The following is a 20,334-nucleotide window of genomic DNA, read 5'->3' as shown; positions in this document are numbered from 1 at the left end:
CAACAGCACCCAAAACAAAAGAAATAGTATGGTTCATTCAGCATCTATACTCCGCAGTTCTTTTTTTTTTTTTTCTTGGATTTGGAGATCCTCTTCTATCATGAGTTCCCTGGAACTCTTCTGTGCCATTGCATTGGTGAGAAGAATATAGTCCATCACAGTAGGTCAACACTCAATGTTGATGATACTGTGTACAATGTTCTTCTGGTTCTGCTCATCTCACTCATCATCAGCTCACGTAAGACCCTCCAGGTTTCTCTGAACTCCTCCTGCTCATCATTTCTTACAGCACAATAGTATTCCATTGTATTCATATACCACAACTTGTCCAGCCATTCCCCAATTGATGGGCACCCCCTCAACTTCCAATTCCTTGCTACCACATAAAGAGCAGCTATAAATATTTTTGTACATGTGGGTCAGAGTGGTGTGATTTTAAATCTAAAGATTAAAAAATACCTCATTTCTCATAATTATAGTAATTTTTCACATCTGGCAAAGGAAGTACAAATTGTTAATTTATTGATCCTGGAATTTTTGTTTAATACTAATTCTATTTGCTTTTAAAATGACATTCTAATATTTTGATAAATATTTCTATTCCTTTTTCATTACTATTTAAGAAACTTTTTTAGAGTATTTGTATAATTTATCTGTCTATAATAAATACTTGATTGCATGCATTGATTTTAAATGGACTTTCATAAAACAGATTTCTATATTTCATATCTGCAGAAGGCCTTTCTTCAGTTTCCATCTTTTTAAACAGTAGTAGAGCTTTGCTATTACTGCCTCATTGTTATAGAAATTTGAAAAACACCTACTTAGATTCTTCTCGAGCCATTTCTGTTTTGGCTGTCCTTACCAGGCAGTGCTATAAATGGCCCATGCATAGTAACAGAAGGACGAGAGGAAATAATGTCACCTCTGCAGACTGAGCTTATGATGCTTGCTCTATATGGAAAGGAGAATTTTCCTCACTGTCCTTGCTCTCATATATTAATTGCCATTTCAAAATAAAATAAAATTCTGCCTTAAGATTAATAGTGTTTAAGATCTTCGTGTTTCATTTTCAATAGAAAAATAGAACTGAAACATGCATTTCATGTGTTTTATTTTAGCTATGCTTTTCAAAAACTCTTCTTGTCTCTTTTTTCCTAATGTTCTAAAAAATTATTTCAAGGAAAGGCCTAGAAGTGCAGTGGAACAGCTGTGTTTGGCTGAAAGTACTCGACCTCGTATGACTTTGGAGGAACAAATGGAAAGAATAAAAAGACGCCAACAAGCCTGCCTAAGGGAGAAGAAAAAAGGACTGACTGTCATTGGTACTTCAGACCAGTCACCCCTGCAGAGTCCATCATTTTGCAGGGATAATCCATTCAGGGTAATCCAGGTAAATGAAAAAATTTTGTTCAATATGATAGTCCATTTAGATGGCTCTAGTTCATTATAATGCCATATGACATAATTTTAGGTATATGCTCCTTCATTTACAGATGAAAAAATTTCACAGAAAGGGTTGATGATCTGTCCATGGTCACGTAGGCATAATAAGTGGTACAGTAAGGACTTAAACCCAGATCTCTTTACTTCAAATCCAGTGGGGTTTTTGCTCTGTACCATGTGATCTTTTATGAATAAATGCATTTTTTTAAATCTCAGAAATTCTTTGCCCCTGTTCTCTCCTCTCTAAAATGCTGTAGATTGCTCTGCATTCTTATTTACATGCATCTAAACTGCAGCAAGAGACAGTAATATTCTGCTTTCCTTCAGATGCTTTTTGCCTTATGTTGCCTTTATTGCTTCTTTAACCTTTTAATTTTACTATACTTAATATTTTCACTTTGATCTTCTAGAGTACCATCATTTTTGTTCTCTGCCCATCATCTTAAATAAGAAGGAGGATATAAGCTTTTGAGCCTCCTATGGTTCATGTCAAATCTATTTTGAGTGGAAAGTTTTCACATAATGTAGCTTCACCTGAATTTTTATAATCACTCTGAATTACAAAAAATTAGCTGGTTTCATCAGCTTAAAGTTATTTCCCCATATCATAGCAATTTCTGTTAGAAATAAATGTTGGCGGGGGCACCTGGGTAGTGCAGTGCATAAAGCACCGGCCCTGGATTCAGGAGGACCTGAGTTCAAAGCCAGCCTCAGACACTTGACACTAACTAGCTGTGTGACCCTGGGCAAGTCACTTAACCCTCATTGCCCCACCAAGAAAAAAAAAGAAATGTTGAGGCAGTGAGGTGGTGCAGTGGATAGATCACTGGCCCTGGAGTCAGGAGGACCTGAGTTTAAATATGACCTCAGACATTTGACTCTTTACTAGCTGTGTGACCCTGAGCAAGTCACTTTACCCTGATTTGCCTTGCCAAGAAAAAGTAAGTGTTGCTATTTGCTAATTGTAAATAAATATAAACCTTAAGGTATTGTATTAATGCCAGTGATTATTCTTATTTTTCCTGCTCTGAAGGATTTTGTCCTTTACAGTAGGAATTGAATGTCTGCATATTTCAGCCAGCCATTAAATTGGCTAAGTTTAAAAACTAGAAACAAAAACAAATGATACATATAACATGTTCCTTTTATTTCTTCTGACTGATTTTCATTAGATTCTCCACTTGTCTCTGGGCAGGAGAGATAGCTTATTTGAGAACAAATAAATGTATGCCCTGTGAGCCAGAAATCTGTTAGGAAAGTTTTAGATGTGCCTTACAATGTGAATAGGTAATGTGTGTATGAATATCCCTTGTAAATCTATCAATGTCCAATTTGTTGCACAGAATCAGAGGGATGATTTGATATCAAGTAATGTTAAGGAACTGGAGAACATCAATAGAGAAAACAATGTTGAACCAAACCTTGAAACTTCTGCAGAAGAAGTAGCTCAACTAAAAGAAACTATCGCCATAGACCCTCAGGATGAGGATTTCAGTAAAGAGGTACAAAGTTAATTTGAGTAGGGGTACTCAGAAAGAGAAAATATCCTAGCATATAAGGTGACAGTTTTGAAAACAAAATTTGTTAAGTATTAAGAACCATAAAAAAAATGTATTCCCTTCTAACTCTTCCACTTATTTTACATTCCCTTACTTCCTATCTTTTCCTGACCTTATTTTAGCCTTTCTGGTTCTCTCCCTTTTTCATTTTTCTGCTGACAAAAGTTTTTCCCCCCATACTTTCATTTTACTGATGAAGTAATTGTTGTTGTATAACAATGTTTGTTTTATAACCTGTGCTTAAAGACTATATTATTAAAAATAGAACTATTTCACAGTAATTCAAAGTTGGAAGAGGCCTCACTGATCATTTCGTCCAGGCAGCTGGGTGGTACAGTAGTTACAACACTTGAGATACATCTGTCTGCTTCAGTTTCTTCAGTTATAAAATGTGAATAATAATTGTATCCACCTTCACAGAATTATTATGAAGATCAAGTGAGATACTATTTGTGAAGTGCTTGCACAATGCCTGGCACATAGTAGGTGCTTAATAAATGCTTGTTTCTTCCTTTCTTGTACTGAACAAGCATTCCCTTACTGCACATTAGACAAGTGGTTCTCCAGCTTTACTTGACATCTTCCACTGATGTCTCTCTCACAATAGCTATTCCACTTTTGGATAAGTCTGACAGTGTTCTGTACATCAGCCTATATTTGCCTCTTTGCACCTTTTACCCTTATATCTGCCCTCTGGGACCGAAGAGAAGATAGTTGTCTTCAATTATTGGAAGGCCTATTTGATCCTTCCTGTGTCTTTTCTTTTCCACACTCTTTTCTGTTGCTGTTCTTCATATGGCATGAACTAGAGGCTCTTCACCTGCTCACTGCTGTGCTCTAAAAGATCTCTTAAACTCTTGGTGCCCAAGCTGAACATATGTGGTCTGACTATGGCAGACTACAGCAGGACCATTGTTCTTGATAGTTTTCCCTTTTATAATTCAGCCTAAAATGTCACATCTCACCATATAAGAAGCTCAAAATCCACTAACACCCACTGGTCTTCATCAGAGCTACCTTTTATCCATCCCCTTTCTCCATCTTATGTTTCTGAAATTGACAACTTTTTTTAGTTATGTAAAGCTTTACATTTATTCCTATTGAATTTCATTCTAGGCAGTCCTCCCCTGTGTCCCCTTCAACCATCCCCTCTCTCTGCTTCTTAAACCAATGGTTCCTTCCCTGCTGCTTAAAAGCATTCCTAAATCTCCCTCATCCTTTAAAAAAAAAATCACTTAACCCTACAATCCCCTCAAAGTAATATCTCCCTCCTTTTCTCATCTAAACTTCTAGAAAAAGCTGTCTACACACTGACTTAATTCTTTTACCTTTTTTCAGGTCACACAGCTAGTAATTGTTAAGTGTCTGAGGTCAGATTTGAACTCAGATTCTCCTGAATCCAGGGCCGGTGCTCTATCCACTGTGCCACCTAGCTGCCCCATAGATTGTCTTCTAATACTAGATGAAATGGCAGTGGCAACCTAAGAAATTAGATCCTTCATTAGATTGTAAGCTCCTTGAAGGCAGGCACTATCTTTTGCCCCTTTTTACATCCCTAGCATTTTAGCACAATGCCTGGAATGTAGTAGGCACTTAATAAATGTTTATTCGTTGCTTGACGACAGAAACTTCCAGCAGATGTCTAAAAAAAGTTGCTTCTATGAACTGTTTGCCAAAGTCTTCATGTATTTCCTTTCTGTCCAGGTGTTCTGTAGTATATTCTGATGATAGTATTGCTTCTATTTCTACCTCCATGGATCTTTATGTAAATACTCTGTACAATACCTTCTTCTGGTTCCTGAATTCTCTCACATAAGTATCTCTTTTTAATATATGCTGTTACCATGTCCTCATTTGACTGACACCATTTCTCTGAGCTATATTGCAGTGACGGGGCTCATCCTTGTGAGACTCAGCAATGCCTATTAGGTCAAATTTGCCTCCTCACTTTTAGGTTCCCTAATTCATCTTATTTCTTAGTCATGTGCAAATAGACTTCTGAGTCCATGGCTACTGGCTCCTTTCTTGTGCATCTTTACTGTGTTGCCTATTCTCTATGGTATTTGTGGTGCTCTCACCATTATTCCAAGCACTCAGGTTTGCAATCTGAGTGTCATCCTCAACTCTTCACTCTCTATCCTTCATATGCCAAGTTTTGTCAATTCTATTCATAATATACCTCCCATCTATCCCCTTATGTCCACTCACAGAACCAACATAGTAGTTCAAAGGCCCTTTTCATTATACTACCACCCTACTTCCTACTCTTAGAAATATGATGATTGAAAAGTTGAGAGACATGGTTTGTGGATAATTTAATTATTTTATTAAGGCCAGCACGTTATTGATGAAAGGATTGACATGGTGGGAGGGTGGTACAGTTTATTTTACCCTTTGAAACAGTAGGTAGTCAATGGCTCTGAGCTTTGACCCCTGCACAGAGAAATAACCTCTACTCAGACCACCCCCAGTTATACCTGACCATTCCCAGCCTTCAAGTAAAAGAATGTATATCTAGACAAAAGGACCTGGCTCCACCCAAGTTTGAATAGAACACTGTGGGTTTCTCTACCCTGGATTAAATTCCTTGCTTGTTTGGGTGGGGTCTGACAGAGATAAGAGTCAATGCAGGGGCAGCTAGGTGGCACAGTGGATAGAGCACCTGGATTCAGGAGGACCTGAGTTCAAATCCAGCCTCAGACACTTAACAATTACTAGCTGTGTGACCCTAGGCAAGTCACAACCCCAATTGCCTCACCAAAAAAAAAAAAAATGTCAATGCAATCTCATCAGTAATGTCTTTCTGAGGAAAAACAACTTTTAAAATAAGGAATTTAGAAGGGTAGAAGGGGAGAGCCTCTGAATCTCCCCAAGATATTGGTTATTAATAATTTCTTACAAAATCCTAATTGGTTGCCCTACATCTGTTTTGTCACCTCTGTAACTAGTATTCCCCAGAGCTGCCAAACTGATACTGCCTTAACAGTTCTGAGCAATCTGACTTTAACCCACCTTTCTAAGCTTACTGCACATTACTCTCTTTCATACAGTCTGTTTCAGCCAGGCAGGTATTTGTTCTTCTCCATACATGGTGTGCATCTCTCTTCTCTGTGCTTTTAGAAGTCTGTTCCATTGCCAGGATCTTCTTGTGTCCTAACCTCCACCTAATGGAATCCCTGTCTTTTTCAAGGCTTGTGCTCACATGTTGCCTCCTATCCCCACCCTTTATTTGTTAAAGCTTTCTCTCCAGAAATTACATTGTTGTATTTCTTTTGTATTTGATTTACTTTGTATCTCTGGATGCCCCCCCCCCTTAGGAGGATTTAAAGCTCTTCATGGGCAAAGACTTTCCTTTTTGAATCCGCAGTGCCTCACAGAGACTGGCATATATAGTAGGCATTTAATAAATATTTACTTGGATAAATGAATGTTGAATGTGTAAACTATCAAGTTTGGGCTCATTTAAACAATATCTGAGAAATAATGTTTTCTGTCTTCCTTCACAGAATCAAATTCCTAGGGGTTACAGAGCCCTTCAGAAAGGTCTACAGATAGATGAATAAGCTCTGGCATGGGGACTTAATATTGCTTTAGCCATGTCACCTGAATAATGAGACTGTAGTCTCAGCCTCCTAGCTCAAATCAATTCTGGAATTTAGGCATTCAAACTAGGAGAGATCTTTATAGTGATACCCTTCCTGAAGGCTAGATTGTAATTTACAATTTAGTATATGTTTTAGAATGTTATTATTGAACCCAGAATCTTGGCACCCCATTATAAAATTCAATTGTTATAGAAAACCTTACAGAAAATAGTGTGATTTACTTATAGTCCTAATTTCATTTGTGGGAGTGTCCTTTTTTATGTTTGTGAATATTTCAAAGAAAGATTTGAAAGAGGAAACTTAATTTTTGTCCTGCAGTTAATGAAAACTGATAATGACTCATTCTGTGAATTCAAATCTGAGCCAAGAGAAGAGAATTCTGAAGAAATGACAGACAAGCAAAAGGATCAAGAAACAATATCTGATGATATTTCATACAGGTAAAAACAAAAGCACCTGTAATTAGAAAAATTACTTATGCCAGCAATCATAGAAATATAATTTACCCACATGAAAATAACATTGCCTCAAACTAGTTGTGTTGTTAATATTTTAACTTATACCTCACAAAAGTGTTGTGGGGTATTTATTGAGATTTTTTTGTTACTTTTATTTAGATTCTTAAAGGCCTCATTGCTTTGGGTAAATTTATTCCTATGTTCTTTACTATTACTCAAAATAAATGAATATAGATTTTACTTATGTCATCAAAAAAAAGACTTGTGCTTTGAGGTCTTTAAAAAATACTTTAATGCCAGAAAATAGAGACACAATTTATTTTTAACTTACTTCAAAATGTCTCATTAGTGAAAATAATCAGTATCTTAAGTTTGGTTTTTGTATTTAGGTTCATTACATAATGTAGAACCAAATTTTTAAATGCTACTCTGTATTCATTAGCACCCAAATTGTGACTCTAGTCACAAATCATAAACCGGAAGGCAACTCAGAAGAAAAGGAAATGGCCAATGTCAGTGAACAAGAAGGGAACATTTCTTATGAATCAACTGCTGAGACTTCAAAAGGAAATCAAGCAATAGCAGGTAAATTTTGTTATGTGTGTTTTGGTTCTTTCCTTACTACTTCATAAAACTTTTTTCATCATTTTTATGTTCCTGACCTTGATAAAAAAACATTCCCTAATGGAGAAAAAGGTCACAATTCTACTTACAATATTAGTCCTCTTGGAAGGCATTACAAGAAGGTGTTTCCCAAGTGACCATGAAAAATTAAGTAACCAAAACTGGAGTGAATTCATTAGGCCTGACCCTGCGGATCCCCATAATGATATTTATTATTATCATATCAGTTAATCCCAAATAAAGAGAACTAGTAGAATTAAGAATTTCTTCCACACATTTGCAGAAGGTTACTCAGCTAATAACAATGAGTGCCAGAATATAGATACAGGGCCCAGATCCTAAGCCCTGAGTTGTTTTTCTGCTATGTGACATTTACATGTATAATACTGTACCTACATTGTAATATTATTTAGGAAAAGTAAGATATTTTTCCTCCTTTATATTGTCTGTCCTCATCAACCTAAAAAGTTTATTAAAGATAAGACATTGGGCAGGGGCAGTTAGGTGGCACAGTGGATAGAGCAGCAGCCCTGGATTCAGAAGGTCCTGAGTTCAAATCTGGCCTCAGACACTTGACACTTACTAGCTGTGTGACCCTAGGCAAATCACTTAACCCCAATTGCCTCACAAAAAAACCAAACAAACAAAAAGATAAGACATTGGGAACCTAATTAGGAGTGATTGGGTTAACTATTGGTCAAAAGTCTGGAAAACTACAGAAGCTAATATTTTGAAACAAAGATTCCAACAAAAGATTTTGTAGTGTATACATAGTTTATTCCCAAATTAGACTAGCAATAATAGCTCATTTCTACTGAAAACCATTCATTTGTACATTATCAAGAGAGAACCTACTATGTGCAAGGCACTGTGCTATTGTCACTGTGGGAGCTACAAACCAGAAAAGGGCCTCAGATCTCCTGGTACTTTTTCTGACTGTATTTGTTACCATCTGAATAGAGCCCCAAGATTACTGTCTTCTTGTATGTTAAAGGTCTTTATTTTCTCACATATTCTTGGTATATTGTTTTCAGTGAAAAATCTGCCCCAGTCACCTGAGCCTTCAAAAAAATCACCAGTTCCATCAGCACAACCACAGCTCACAGAAGGATCACATTTCATGTGTGTATAGTTACAGAGAAGTATGTTCTTTTTTCCCCCCATTTTGCTTGTGCTTCATAAGTAGTTCTGTCTGTTCATTTGTCACGTTTTTTAATAGATTAGCCTGGAAGGTATAATCCGTTTTCTAAGTGACTTAGAAAAGATGGTAGAATGAATTTGTGTAGTACATGGATCAGTCAGCTACTCATATTTCCATCTTTAGAGCTTCCAGTGATGTTGGATAAACAGATCTCCTGTCTTAGCAGTAAAATAAGCATCAGGTGGGGATTAAAGGCAAAGCCTGGACCAGGAGAGGCCTGAAAGGTCTTCACAGTTGGATTGTTTGATATCATTCTGCTCAGTTGTCTATTCTAGGACTTCCCTTTTTAGTCACTCAGTTGCCAAATCTTATTCTACCATGGCAATTTCTCCTACTGATTCTTTCCATCGTTTTTGGCATTGCAGTCACCCTACTTCAGGTCCTCTAACCTAAGCTCTGGTTAATAGCTGCCCTAACTAGTTTTTCTGCCTCAAGTCTGCTGAGGCCCTCTGATCTGGCCTTCACATTTCTGCCAAGTAATCTGCCCAAAAGAGCGCTTTGGTCATGTCACTCAGCTTATTGTTTGATGACTGTAAGGAGGGAAAAGGCATTTGTTTCAATGAGTCATTAGAGGCTCTCTTCAACAAAGTTCTTCTCGTGCATATATTGGCATCATACAAGATTCCTTGAAGTAACAAAAGAGATAAATTTGACATAATGATTAATATTAATATTGATATTAAACAAAGCAAAAACTAGAGAGCTATATGCATCCCAAATCTGTTTGACATCATCTTGTAAGAAGTCCAGCTCAGAGACCAAATGGAAGAATTCCCTCTAGGTATGGGTAAGGCCCTAGATGCTTGCAGATGACATTGTTTTGCTGACATCAAACTCCATACTTTACAGGGCCTCTGAAATGAGATCCATAGTTAATAAAGCTATAGCAATTATATAGCACTTAAAAGGTTTGCAAGTATAAGTATTAACCCATTTTGTGAGATAAAATACTTATCTGATAAAGTAAGATGATAAGCCATCTCACAAAATGAGATAAGACTTTAAAATGCAATTTATGTAAGGCAGGTATTATTATTATCTCCATTTTACAGTTGTGTGAATTGAAGCAGACCAAGATTAAGAGACTTGCCTGGAGACGCATAGCTGGTGAGAGTCCGAGGCAAGTTTTGAACTGAGATCATCACAACTGCCATAATTATAATTACTCAAAAAGTTCAATGTAACTTACAGGAAAAGCACAGTGTATTCAAAATACTTTTTTGCCTCATCTATATTTAAAGTTCTATGGACCAGTCAATTTGGCTGCCCAATTTGGACAGACACTGCAGATGAACAATAAACTAGACCTAGTGAGAAGGTAAATGGGCCAGATTGGCATGAATTTTTATTTACTGCTTTTAGTAACCCCATGTTTCTCCCTGAAATAAAAGGGCCATTTTTTTAACATTAATCTTCCAATCAATCTATATAGCTATGAATAATAGAATACCACAATCTCTAGGTGGCCTAGTGGATAGAGTGTTTGAAACAGGAGTCAGGAAGACCTGAGTTCAGATGTGTCTTCAGACATTTGCTTAGCTTTGTATCCTTGTTCAAGTCATTTAAACTCTTTTTACCTTTTTCTTCAACTGTAAAATGAGGACAGTGATAGTGATGTGGGATGGAATTAGGGTCAAATTGATTGTGAATTGTCCCAAAAGAATTGCAAGACTCAATGACTCCATTTCCCAAGTTTTATTGCAATACTGTGAGTGAACACAGGGAGAGAACCAGAAAAGTGGAAAGGTATCTCTGGAATAGGGAAAGAAAATACAGTTATATTTATAGTAACAAATTGATTATCAGTCTCATAAAATCTCCACCTTAAGGAGGTACAGGGGAGGGCCTGTCCTCATTATAATACTCTCCACCTTTGGGCGGTATAGGGGAGGGCTTAACCTAATTTGGAGTTCCTGGGGTCCTAAGCCAACCCCAAGGAGGGTACCTTTTTCAGTGGAGGTATGTTTTGGGGGTTTACTCATCATAAGTTGAATCTGAGGACAAATTTGGCCTTTTCTGCACGTCTCTTTCTGATTCCCATGGCTAGTTTCAAAATATCTTCTTTTTTTTTTTAATTAATTTTTTTTTTTTGGAGGGGCAATGGGGGTTAAGTGACTTGCCCGGGGTCACACAGCTAGTAAGTGTCAAGTGTCTGAGGCTGGATTTGAACTCAGGTACTCCTGAATCCAGGGCTGGTACTTTATCCACTGTGCTATCTAGCCGCCCCCCAAAATGTCTTCATTTTTCACTTATTTCTAGTTTGAATTTCTATAGCCTGTCATTTTATGATTGTTATAGTCTAAGGTCTTCATGGCCTAGCTCCCTATGTTCCTGTTATGGGTCCTGATTTATGTACGTAAGACAACCCAGGCCCTAACTTGTAAGTCATCCATTAACTGGGGTCTGTATCGCTCTTAGAGCTCATATCTGAATTAGAGCTTGGGTCTTAGGTTTTTCTGTTAACCCCTTTTTGCCTCCTACATCAATAGCACCTACCTCCCAAAGTTGTTGTAAAGATCAAATGAGATAATATTTATAAAGCATTTAGTACAGTACCTGACACTTAGTAATTATTACATAAATGCTGGCTATTATTATTTACTGTGCAAAATTAAAAGTTGAGTCATCCAAAACATAATGGAGAAGTACTTAGTGGGCATGAAGTAGGCTGCAGCACATTACCAGTGAAAAAAGCAACATAAAACTTGTCATCAGAAACATGTGTAATCATGGCGGTGGGAGAAAGGTTACCTAATCTTGGCCGGAACAACCTACATGTTTCATTGGTAAACACATAATGTCCCTATGAAGAATTTATGGAAAGAAGTAAGTGTCACACAGGATGAGAGGCCATGGATGGTGTGCAATCTGTGTGAGAGGAATTACGCTACACTGATGAAATCACACATCAACCAATGTATTTCTGTAAAGGTCATTTCTCCCCATTAGATTATAAGTTCTTATGTATCTTTTTAAAAAATTAAACTTAGTAACTATCGGTGTTTAACCTAAACATTCACATACACAAACAATTTTTAAATGAAATGGTAAACTCCATTATTTTAGTTTACATATATCTGTGTGTGTGTGTATGTGTGTGTGTGTCATACAGACAGACATGCACACATGTGCACACACACACATATATGTATTCATTTTTACAAGATTTTAACAAAAATGTATCTGGCTTCTTGTTACCTCTTCTGAACTTTTTCCATTATGCAATTTTTCATATTTTGTTGCTGTCAAAATTTTTATACATATGTTTAGTGTGCATATTGTGATAAATCTACATTCCCCACTCTTTGTCACCTCATAAAAGTCTAATAGTTCTTTGTGTTTGTCATCATTGTTATTTCTGATGACATAATAGCTCACAGTTTAACCATTCCATTTTTAATGTATTAACAGTTAATGCTGCTAATGAATATTTTAGTGCTGATGTCTTCTTTTTAAAATTTTTAAAATCCCTAACACCTAGCACAGTGCCGTGCACATAACAGATGCTTTGAATTAAACAAACTGAATGAAATGCTTTTATGACACAGCCTACATAACATCAAAATTATCTCTCAAAGAAATTTATGAGAAGAGCCATAGCAGTTCTGGATTATAGGAAAATGGTGATGATTGAAAAATAGTTGCCTTTAGGGGAAAGTAGGCCACACCAGAATTCAGGAGCCCTGTATTTCAGTGTTAGCTCTACCACTCATTGGCTCTTTGACTTTGAACCAGTCATTTCACTTCTCTGGGCCTTGGTTTCCTTATATGCAAAATTAATTGTTAGACTAAATGTTCTTTAAGGTTTTTTATAATTCTGTTTCCTATGGGGGAGGAGGTTGTTTCTGTTGTAGTGTCATATGCAAGTACTTTCAGAGTTCATTTATTGGGGGTGGGGTTGGTAGGTGGGGGGTATTTTGGGGGGTTTGGGGAGAGTTTTTTTTTTCCTAACATATGTGCTTTCTTCTAATGGCTGGCTTCTAAATTCCTTAGCTTTTAGGTCTGGAAATAATTTCCTGGAGATCAGTTTGTTATTAAGCTGCAACAACAATTGATATTAAGTCATATATTGAGATTTTGCTAATCATGGGGGTTTGGAGATCATCAGTTGTTTTCTTTGTGTTGTTTTTCTTGTTTTGTGTTTTTCAGAGAAGAAATTTCTGCTCTTTTCCCTTTTTATTTTCAGTATCCAGATGCAATAACATTTGGTACTTTATTTAGGTATATTCTATACCTATACAACATAAACACCACCTGTTGAATCTGATGTGTCTGTGAAATCCAATTTGAAAGGTCAGAGGAGACTACACCTAGCTATATCTCTGAGTCATTTGCATAAAGACAGTAAGGGAGAATATGGAGAATAAAGAAGAGAGGCTCCAGAACTGAGCCATAAGGGGGCACCTGCAGTTAAGGATGAGATATAGCAGATGAGAGCGCAATGGAGACTGATAACACTGGGTCGGTAGGAGGAAATCCAGGAAAAGAATAGGGTCACAAAAAACCAGAGGAGGAGAGAGAATATCCAGGAAGAGAAAGGGGTCAATAATGTTAAATGCAAAAGAGATGTCAAAAAAGGATGAGGACAGAGAAGAGAAAGAGCCATTAGATTTGGCAATTAATTAAGAGATCATTGTTTAAGTTTACTGTAAGCAGTTTGAAACTATGAATTTGAAAACAAAATTGTATAGGATCCAAGAGGGAGTGAGAAGAGGGGAAGTGTAGGCAATAAATATGGACCACTTTTTTTAGGAGTTGGTCTGAGGAAGGGAAGAGAGATCTAGAGTGACAGCTTCAGGGGATGGTAGGTTCCTGTAAAGATTTGGGATTTGGTTTTAGTTGGGCTTTGGGGGTTTGTTTGTTTGGTTGGTTTGGGTTGTTTTAAGGATGAAAGAGACTTAGGTACATATGTTTAAAGAGAGTAGGCAAGTAACCCAGTAAATTAAGAAGAGATTGGAGATTAAAGAGTAGGATGATTGAAGTTGTACCATTTCTACTACACAGAGAAGTTTCAACTGTGCAGGGTTCTTAGCAGTACTTACTATTTCTTTTTATTCTTTTAAAAATAGGGGCAGCTAGATGGCTCAGGGGCAGCTAGATGGCTCAGTGGATAGAGCACTGGCCCTGGAGTCAGGAGTACCTGAGTTCGGATCTGGCCTCAGACACTTAACACTCACTAGCTGTGTGACCCTGGGCAAGTCACTTAACCCCAATTGCCTCACTAAAAACAAAACCAAAAAAAAAAAAGTTTTAAAAAAAAATAAATGATCAAGGGACAGCTAGGTGGCGCAGTGGATAGAGCACCGGCCCTGGAGTCAGGAGTACCTGAGTTCAAATCCGGCCTCAGACACTTAACACTTACTAGCTGTGTGACCCTGGGCAAGTCACTTAACCCCAATTGCCCCGCAAAAATAAAATAAAATAAAAAATAAATGAGCAGGCAGCTAGGTGGCACAGTGGATAGAGCACTGGCCCTGGAGTCAGGAGGACCTGAGTTCAAACCTGTCCTCAGACACTTGACACTTACTAGCTGTGTGACACTGGGCAAGTCACTTAACCCCAATTGCCTCACACACACACACAAAAAAAACAACAAAAAAGCAAAAAATAAATGAGCATAGGGCAGCTAGGTGTTGCAGTGGATAAAACACTGGCCTTGGATTCAGGAGGACCTGAGTTCAAATCTGGCCTCAGACACTTGACACTTATTAGCTGTGTTACTCTGGGCAAGTCACTTAACCCCAACTGCCTCACCAAAAAAAGAAGAAAAAAATTAGCAAGTCAGGCTTATGTTTCAGAATCCACAGTAATTCAGTATTTTGCCAAATGCCTTTGTTTTCGATTTTCAGGCTACTCTTCTTGATCCAGAAATTATTGTTTTAACTGTACTTTAGTCTTCTGATGCTTGTAATTTTTACTTAAGATCATTTCCACTGGAAACAAATAAGTACCCCTCTTTTGTTCTTGGTTGTTATTTATGTAGAATTCAATTACCGCCAGCCACAGAAAAATGCACAGTCCTTTTGTTAGCTCCCTCTCCAGTGCTACCCTCTTTTTATTCTCTATTTCAAATTCAGTCAGAAAATACTTGTTAGGCATTTGCTGCATAGGTCTTATCTATGACACTTATGCTTTTAAGTCTTACTAATTTAGTAATTTCAGTGCCACTGATAACAAATACACACCCCTGTGACAGAAAGAGATCAAATATTATTGCCAGACAAATAGGAGAATGGCTACCTCAGTCTTGGAGGAAAATGTGGCCCAAAAAGACAACTATCATTATTGATTTGTTAAGTAAAAGCTGCAAAAAACAAATGTGTAAGCTACTCACTAAAACTACTCACTAGTTGAGAAGCTAGCCATATATGACAGATTTGTATATATTCTATAACCCATTTCGAGGATACCTTGTTATTCAGCATTATCACACCAATACTTTTTCCATTTTCTTAAACTGTTTTGAAGCAGTTATGTTTAAAGGGACAGTGACATCACAGCATGATAATCTATAATATAATTTTAGCCTATATCCGCCACAGGGAGCTGGTGTTATCCTAATTTATGATATTTTAAGATGTTTTCTTGCATATATTTGTCATTTTCTAAATTCTTGGCTTTGGCAGCATTTGGTAGTTTTGGAAAAGGTACTTATGTATTTATTCCAGCATATTGTTACATATTTTAGTGGGGTCCAGCAAATGTTTTTTTCCCTTCATTCACAAGCATTTATTATATTTATTCCTTCATGTTCTTTATAATTTTGAATGATTTAATAATCATTTTGGAAGTATACTTAACAATTTTCTTCATTATGTCTTAGTGGTTTAACAGCCATGTATGTAAATGCTGTTCTCTGTGTATGCATCCCTCCATTAGAAATGTGAAACATTTCTTTAACTTTGTAGGTAGTAAAATAATTTTATTTTCTTCTTTTCTAGCTACAACAGCTTCTGTTGAAACAATTCATAGTTAAGGATATGGACCTATGGAAATGTCAGAAGAAATTGTACAGTCTTTTAAATCTATGAAATTCATAGTTCAGATGCTTTTAGCCACAGAGCATCATTTTATCACTTCTGGAAATGTTTATTCCAAGATAGCTTTAATGGCCCATAGGTACACTCCACAATATCAAGGTTATCTATTATGACACCAGCTTGCTGCTATGATTTCAGTGCACATAAATAATGGTGCTTTTTTAATGTGTAGCCTACAGCCATAGCTTAGTTGCTGTGTTCCAGATTTAAATGTTTCTTAATTCTAAGTTGATTTACATTTGGATTTTGGCTTTTTAGTACATGAAATTGGTTACTTTTACACATCTCTACTGAAGCTTATTTTCTCTTTGGCTACTATAATGCATTGTTTCACACTTGGTTTGTAAAATTCTTATATATATATGTGTGTATTTAAAATGTGCCATTTTATTATTACTAAGTGAAATGTCCTGTTTTTTGCTGTAATTATTTCTCAGTCATATTGCACTCAGTCACATTGCGGTGTCAGCAGTTACTGCCACACTGTTGTCAGCATATACACGAATGTTATGGCCTATTTTTCCTTAAAAACAAAATAAAGTGTAGGTATTTTGAGGTACTGGGCTTTTACTTCTTTGGAATAGGTGTGTACAGCAATAAGGTTTCCAATTCCAGTACTTAGTTTGTGTACAAATGTAATTATGTTCATTGTGTATATATATTATACAATGAGCACATGCAATATAAGTATATAAAGTTACTATTGTTTAAATGCAAATGTTCATATCTCATTTCTTTTCTATCATGTTAAATAAATGTTGATGTTCTTAAATATCTGTGTTAGTGATTTTTTTTTTGTCCATTTAACACTGAAGAAAAAGTAGCTTTTGTAACTACCAAAGGAAATGTTGGGACTCTAAGAAAAAAAGTTTAGAGAAGTTTTATACAGCCCCTCAATTTACTGATGAAGAAACTGAGGGCTAAACAAAGTGAATGTCATTGTACACAGCTAACCTTTGGTAGAGAGTTATTAATGAAGTCTCCTGCCTCCCATATACTTACTACTTGTGTTGTTGTTTGTTCACTTACTACTTTTATTAAACTGCATTGCCTTCTGTTCCTGTTGAGACAAAAATGAGATTTTGTCAGTTTTTAAAAGGGGAAAATAATGTATCACCTAATTGAAGTGAATGTATCTAAACATTTACACAGCTTAACAAATTCTTCTCATGGAAATTTTCTGGGATACCATATCTTTTTCCAAACCATTTCTTATAAAGTCAGTGGTACTATTAAAGAATGTTATCTATTTTATTCTGTGGCAGGGATTCTTAACATAAAGTTTTTGAAGAAGATATGGATAGATTTCAAAACATCTGTGGACTATTGGAAGAGAAAAAAATATATTTTCAATGGCCTCTAATTGAAATTTAGCATTTCCTTTGATTACGAATGTAAACTGCACAAAACATTTTTTTTAAATGAATAGAATTTTATTTTCCAAAATATATGTAAAAACAAATTTTAACATCAATTTTTAAAAAAAATTGTTCCAACTTCTCTTCCTCCTCCATTCCCACCCCCACCCACTAGAACTCAAGCATTTCAAAATAAGTTGTACATGAGTAGTCATGGAAAACATTCCCACATTAGCTAAGTTATGGGAGTTTTTTGACTGTTTTTTCTCACAACCTAGCTAATGTGAGAATGTTTTCCATGCACAAAACATTCTGAAAAGAGGTCCATAGGCTTCACTACACTACCAAGGAGATAGATGACTCACAAAAATGGTTGAGAACTCCCATCCTCAACTCTTTATACAGTAATCAGTTTCACATTCTTCCTGCTATGAGCTTTCCTTCCTACTTTACATTGTTTCCAAAACACAAGGAAACTTTATCCTTTTGGATTTCTACATGAAAATAATATTTTATGGGGCAGCTAGGTGGCTCAGTGGATAAAGCACCGGCCCGGGATTCAGGAGTACCTGAGTTCAAATCTGGCCTCAGACACTTGACACTTACTAGCTGTGTGACCCTGGGCAAGTCACTTAACCCCCATGGCCCCGCAAAAACAAAAAAAAGAAAATGACATTTTATTTAAAAAAAAAACAAAAAAAAACCATTTCACCCAGAAAGATAGCCCTGAGTCTTAGTGCAGTTAAAGCCTAAAATTTTGGGGACCTTGTTGTAGTTCTGGTCTTTGTTCTCAAAGAGGACCAATGACAGCAGTAGGTAATGGCTTGACTTTTGCATGAATTGAATTTAAGTAAGGCAGAGCTGTTCCTCTCTTTCTCTCTGGAGTCATCAAAGTCCAGTAACTAAGCAAAAGTCTAGAGGACTGGTGGTGGCTCAGGATACTTTGGGTAGATGACCTTGGCCTTTCTAAATTGAAGTCTTTCCCAGGTCTCAGTTTGTCCTAGTCCATTCAGTGACTAAGAGCTGCATAAGAGTTGAGACCAAGGGCAGCTAGGTGGCACAGTAGATAGAGCAACTGCCCTGGAGTCAGAAAGACCCGAGTTCAAATACGGCCTCAGACGAATGAGAATTGAGAAAAGGGCACTTAAGAAATCATTGGTAATTTTAGAGAGGGCAGTTTCAGTTGAATGATACAGCCTGAAGACAGGTTACAGGTTTATAGGGGAAAAGGGAACTCCTGGAGACTGGCTTCAATATTTTGGTGATATATGAGGCAAGGAGGGTCTTAGCTGAGACTGTGAAGAAATGGGGGGGGGGGTTGTCTGGGAATCAAAAGTTTTCTTTTTTCTGATTTTGTGTTGAATTGTACTGAGAAGCAATTACCAAATAGAATTATTTTCTTCCCTCAGTGAAGGTCCAGTTGAATGTTTTATTGGAATTCTGAAAATTAACCATAAAAGGAAGGCCAGTAGAACAAGCATTAAATAGGTACCCACTACATACTAAGCACTTTGTAAATAATATCTCCTTATTTTGTGATGTAGGTGCTATTTGTTTACATTTGGGGAAATTGAGGCAGAGGTTAAGTGACTTTCTCAGGATCCCACAGCTAGTTAGCAACTCAGATCTTCCTGATTGAAGGCCTAGCACTATACTCACTGCACTCCTAGCAGCCTCCACCTGAGAGCAAGAGGTAAGATAAAGGATAGCTTTCTGGGAAGGTCTGATCATGTGAGGAATTTTTAAGAATAGGCAAGACCAGTGGATTCTTTCAATTTCTATTTTAGCTTCTTCTTCTAGAATTTCAGGGCAATTTTCCCTGAGAATATCTTGAAAGATGGTGTCTAAGTTCTTTCCTTGATCGTGGTTTTCAGGTAGACCAATAATTTTCAAATTATCTCTCCTGGACCTATTTTCCAGGTCAGCAGTTTTTCCCAGAAGATATTTCACATTGCCCTCTATTTTTTTATTCATTTAGATTTGCTTTACTGTGTCTTGGTTTCTCATAAAGTCACTGGCTTCCATTTGTTCAGACCAGGGCTTGTTTGTTAGGCTAATGGGAAGGAACCAGTTGTTTGGGAGAAATCCAAGATAAAAGAAAGAACTGAGAGGATTATGGGGAGTGGAAAGGGATGCTATGAAAGATGCACTCATCCATGAGAAAGAGAGTTCTCTTGAGGCTGCCCGGGGCAATGGTGATGGGGAGCACTCCACAACCCACCTGTAGCTGATTTAATTGGCTCCCTGTCTTCAAGATTGAGGCTTGTTCTAATTGTCCCAACTAGTGTTCCCTTTCTAGGCCTTTAGGTACATGTCATGCTGAGATTGTAATGTTGGTCTTACCCCAGAGTTGTCCAATTAAATCTTACTTCTCCTAGTTCTAAGTTATCCCATTGGTCCTCTTCAAAGAGGAAGAACAACAACAATCCCAGATAGTTTTCCCCTTGAAGCAAAGTTTTGGGAAACAACAGGATGTTAAAGAAAGGATAATTTTTTAAAAACCCTAACAGAATTTATAACTGCTCACCTTCTTTTCCAACTCTGGATTCTGTGATAGCACAACAATATGATCTTATCCCACTCAGATCACTAGGATAAGGAACTATGGCTTTTCTCTTACAAAATGCAATATCATTACAAAGGACACTATAGTTATCTAAGGTAACATTTACATTAATTACAAACATTTTGTATGCCATCATGTACCCCTGCCAAATCTCTTAAAGAACATATTTGTGGTTATCAAGGTAGAGTGGTGAGTAGGAGTGTGATGAGAAGGCATGTAACAGTCATGGCAGCTAGCTTATCCAAGGCCTGAGTAACATTGGATCTCTCATTCATAGAATCTGAGTTGAAAATGACCCCAGGGGCCATCTAGACCAACTCAAATGAAAAGAGTCTCCATTATAACATCCCCAACAAGTGGATTTCTACCTATTTTCAACAAACCTTTTCCAAATTTCCTCCAGAAAGGCACTCATCACTATGAGGTATAAGGGCTTAATATATAATCTTTCTGGCTTGGAGATTGTAGACACTACCA

General features: G+C 36.9%; 1 protein-coding gene across 33 annotated transcripts in view; it reads left to right on the top strand.

The window, feature by feature from the left end:
* The window catches only part of PLEKHA5 (pleckstrin homology domain containing A5), a 192,828-nt gene extending 176,155 nt beyond the window's left edge, over positions 1-16,673 (top strand). For 20 of the 33 annotated variants that reach the window (XM_043965281.1, XM_043965276.1, XM_043965272.1 and 17 more), the window contains 6 exons: positions 1,184-1,393; positions 2,790-2,948; positions 6,929-7,050; positions 7,511-7,653; positions 8,727-8,814; positions 15,835-16,673. In XM_043965281.1, the coding sequence (XP_043821216.1) occupies positions 1,184-1,393; positions 2,790-2,948; positions 6,929-7,050; positions 7,511-7,653; positions 8,727-8,814; positions 15,835-15,853 (741 nt within the window). In that variant the 3' untranslated portion in view covers positions 15,854-16,673. Of the gene's footprint in view, positions 1-1,183; positions 1,394-2,789; positions 2,949-6,928; positions 7,051-7,510; positions 7,654-8,726; positions 8,835-15,834 lie in introns of those variants that run through there. The other 13 variants (XM_043965294.1, XM_043965291.1, XM_043965298.1 and 10 more) reach the window with 4 other exon arrangements.
* Positions 16,674-20,334: the final 3,661 nt, after the last annotated feature.

The sequence above is a fragment of the Dromiciops gliroides genome, chromosome 5, assembly GCF_019393635.1.
Source record: "Dromiciops gliroides isolate mDroGli1 chromosome 5, mDroGli1.pri, whole genome shotgun sequence".
In the NCBI taxonomy this organism is placed as follows: domain Eukaryota; kingdom Metazoa; phylum Chordata; class Mammalia; order Microbiotheria; family Microbiotheriidae; genus Dromiciops; species Dromiciops gliroides.
Note: the sequence above shows the minus strand (reverse complement) of the source record. Positions and strands in the feature narration are given on the sequence as shown.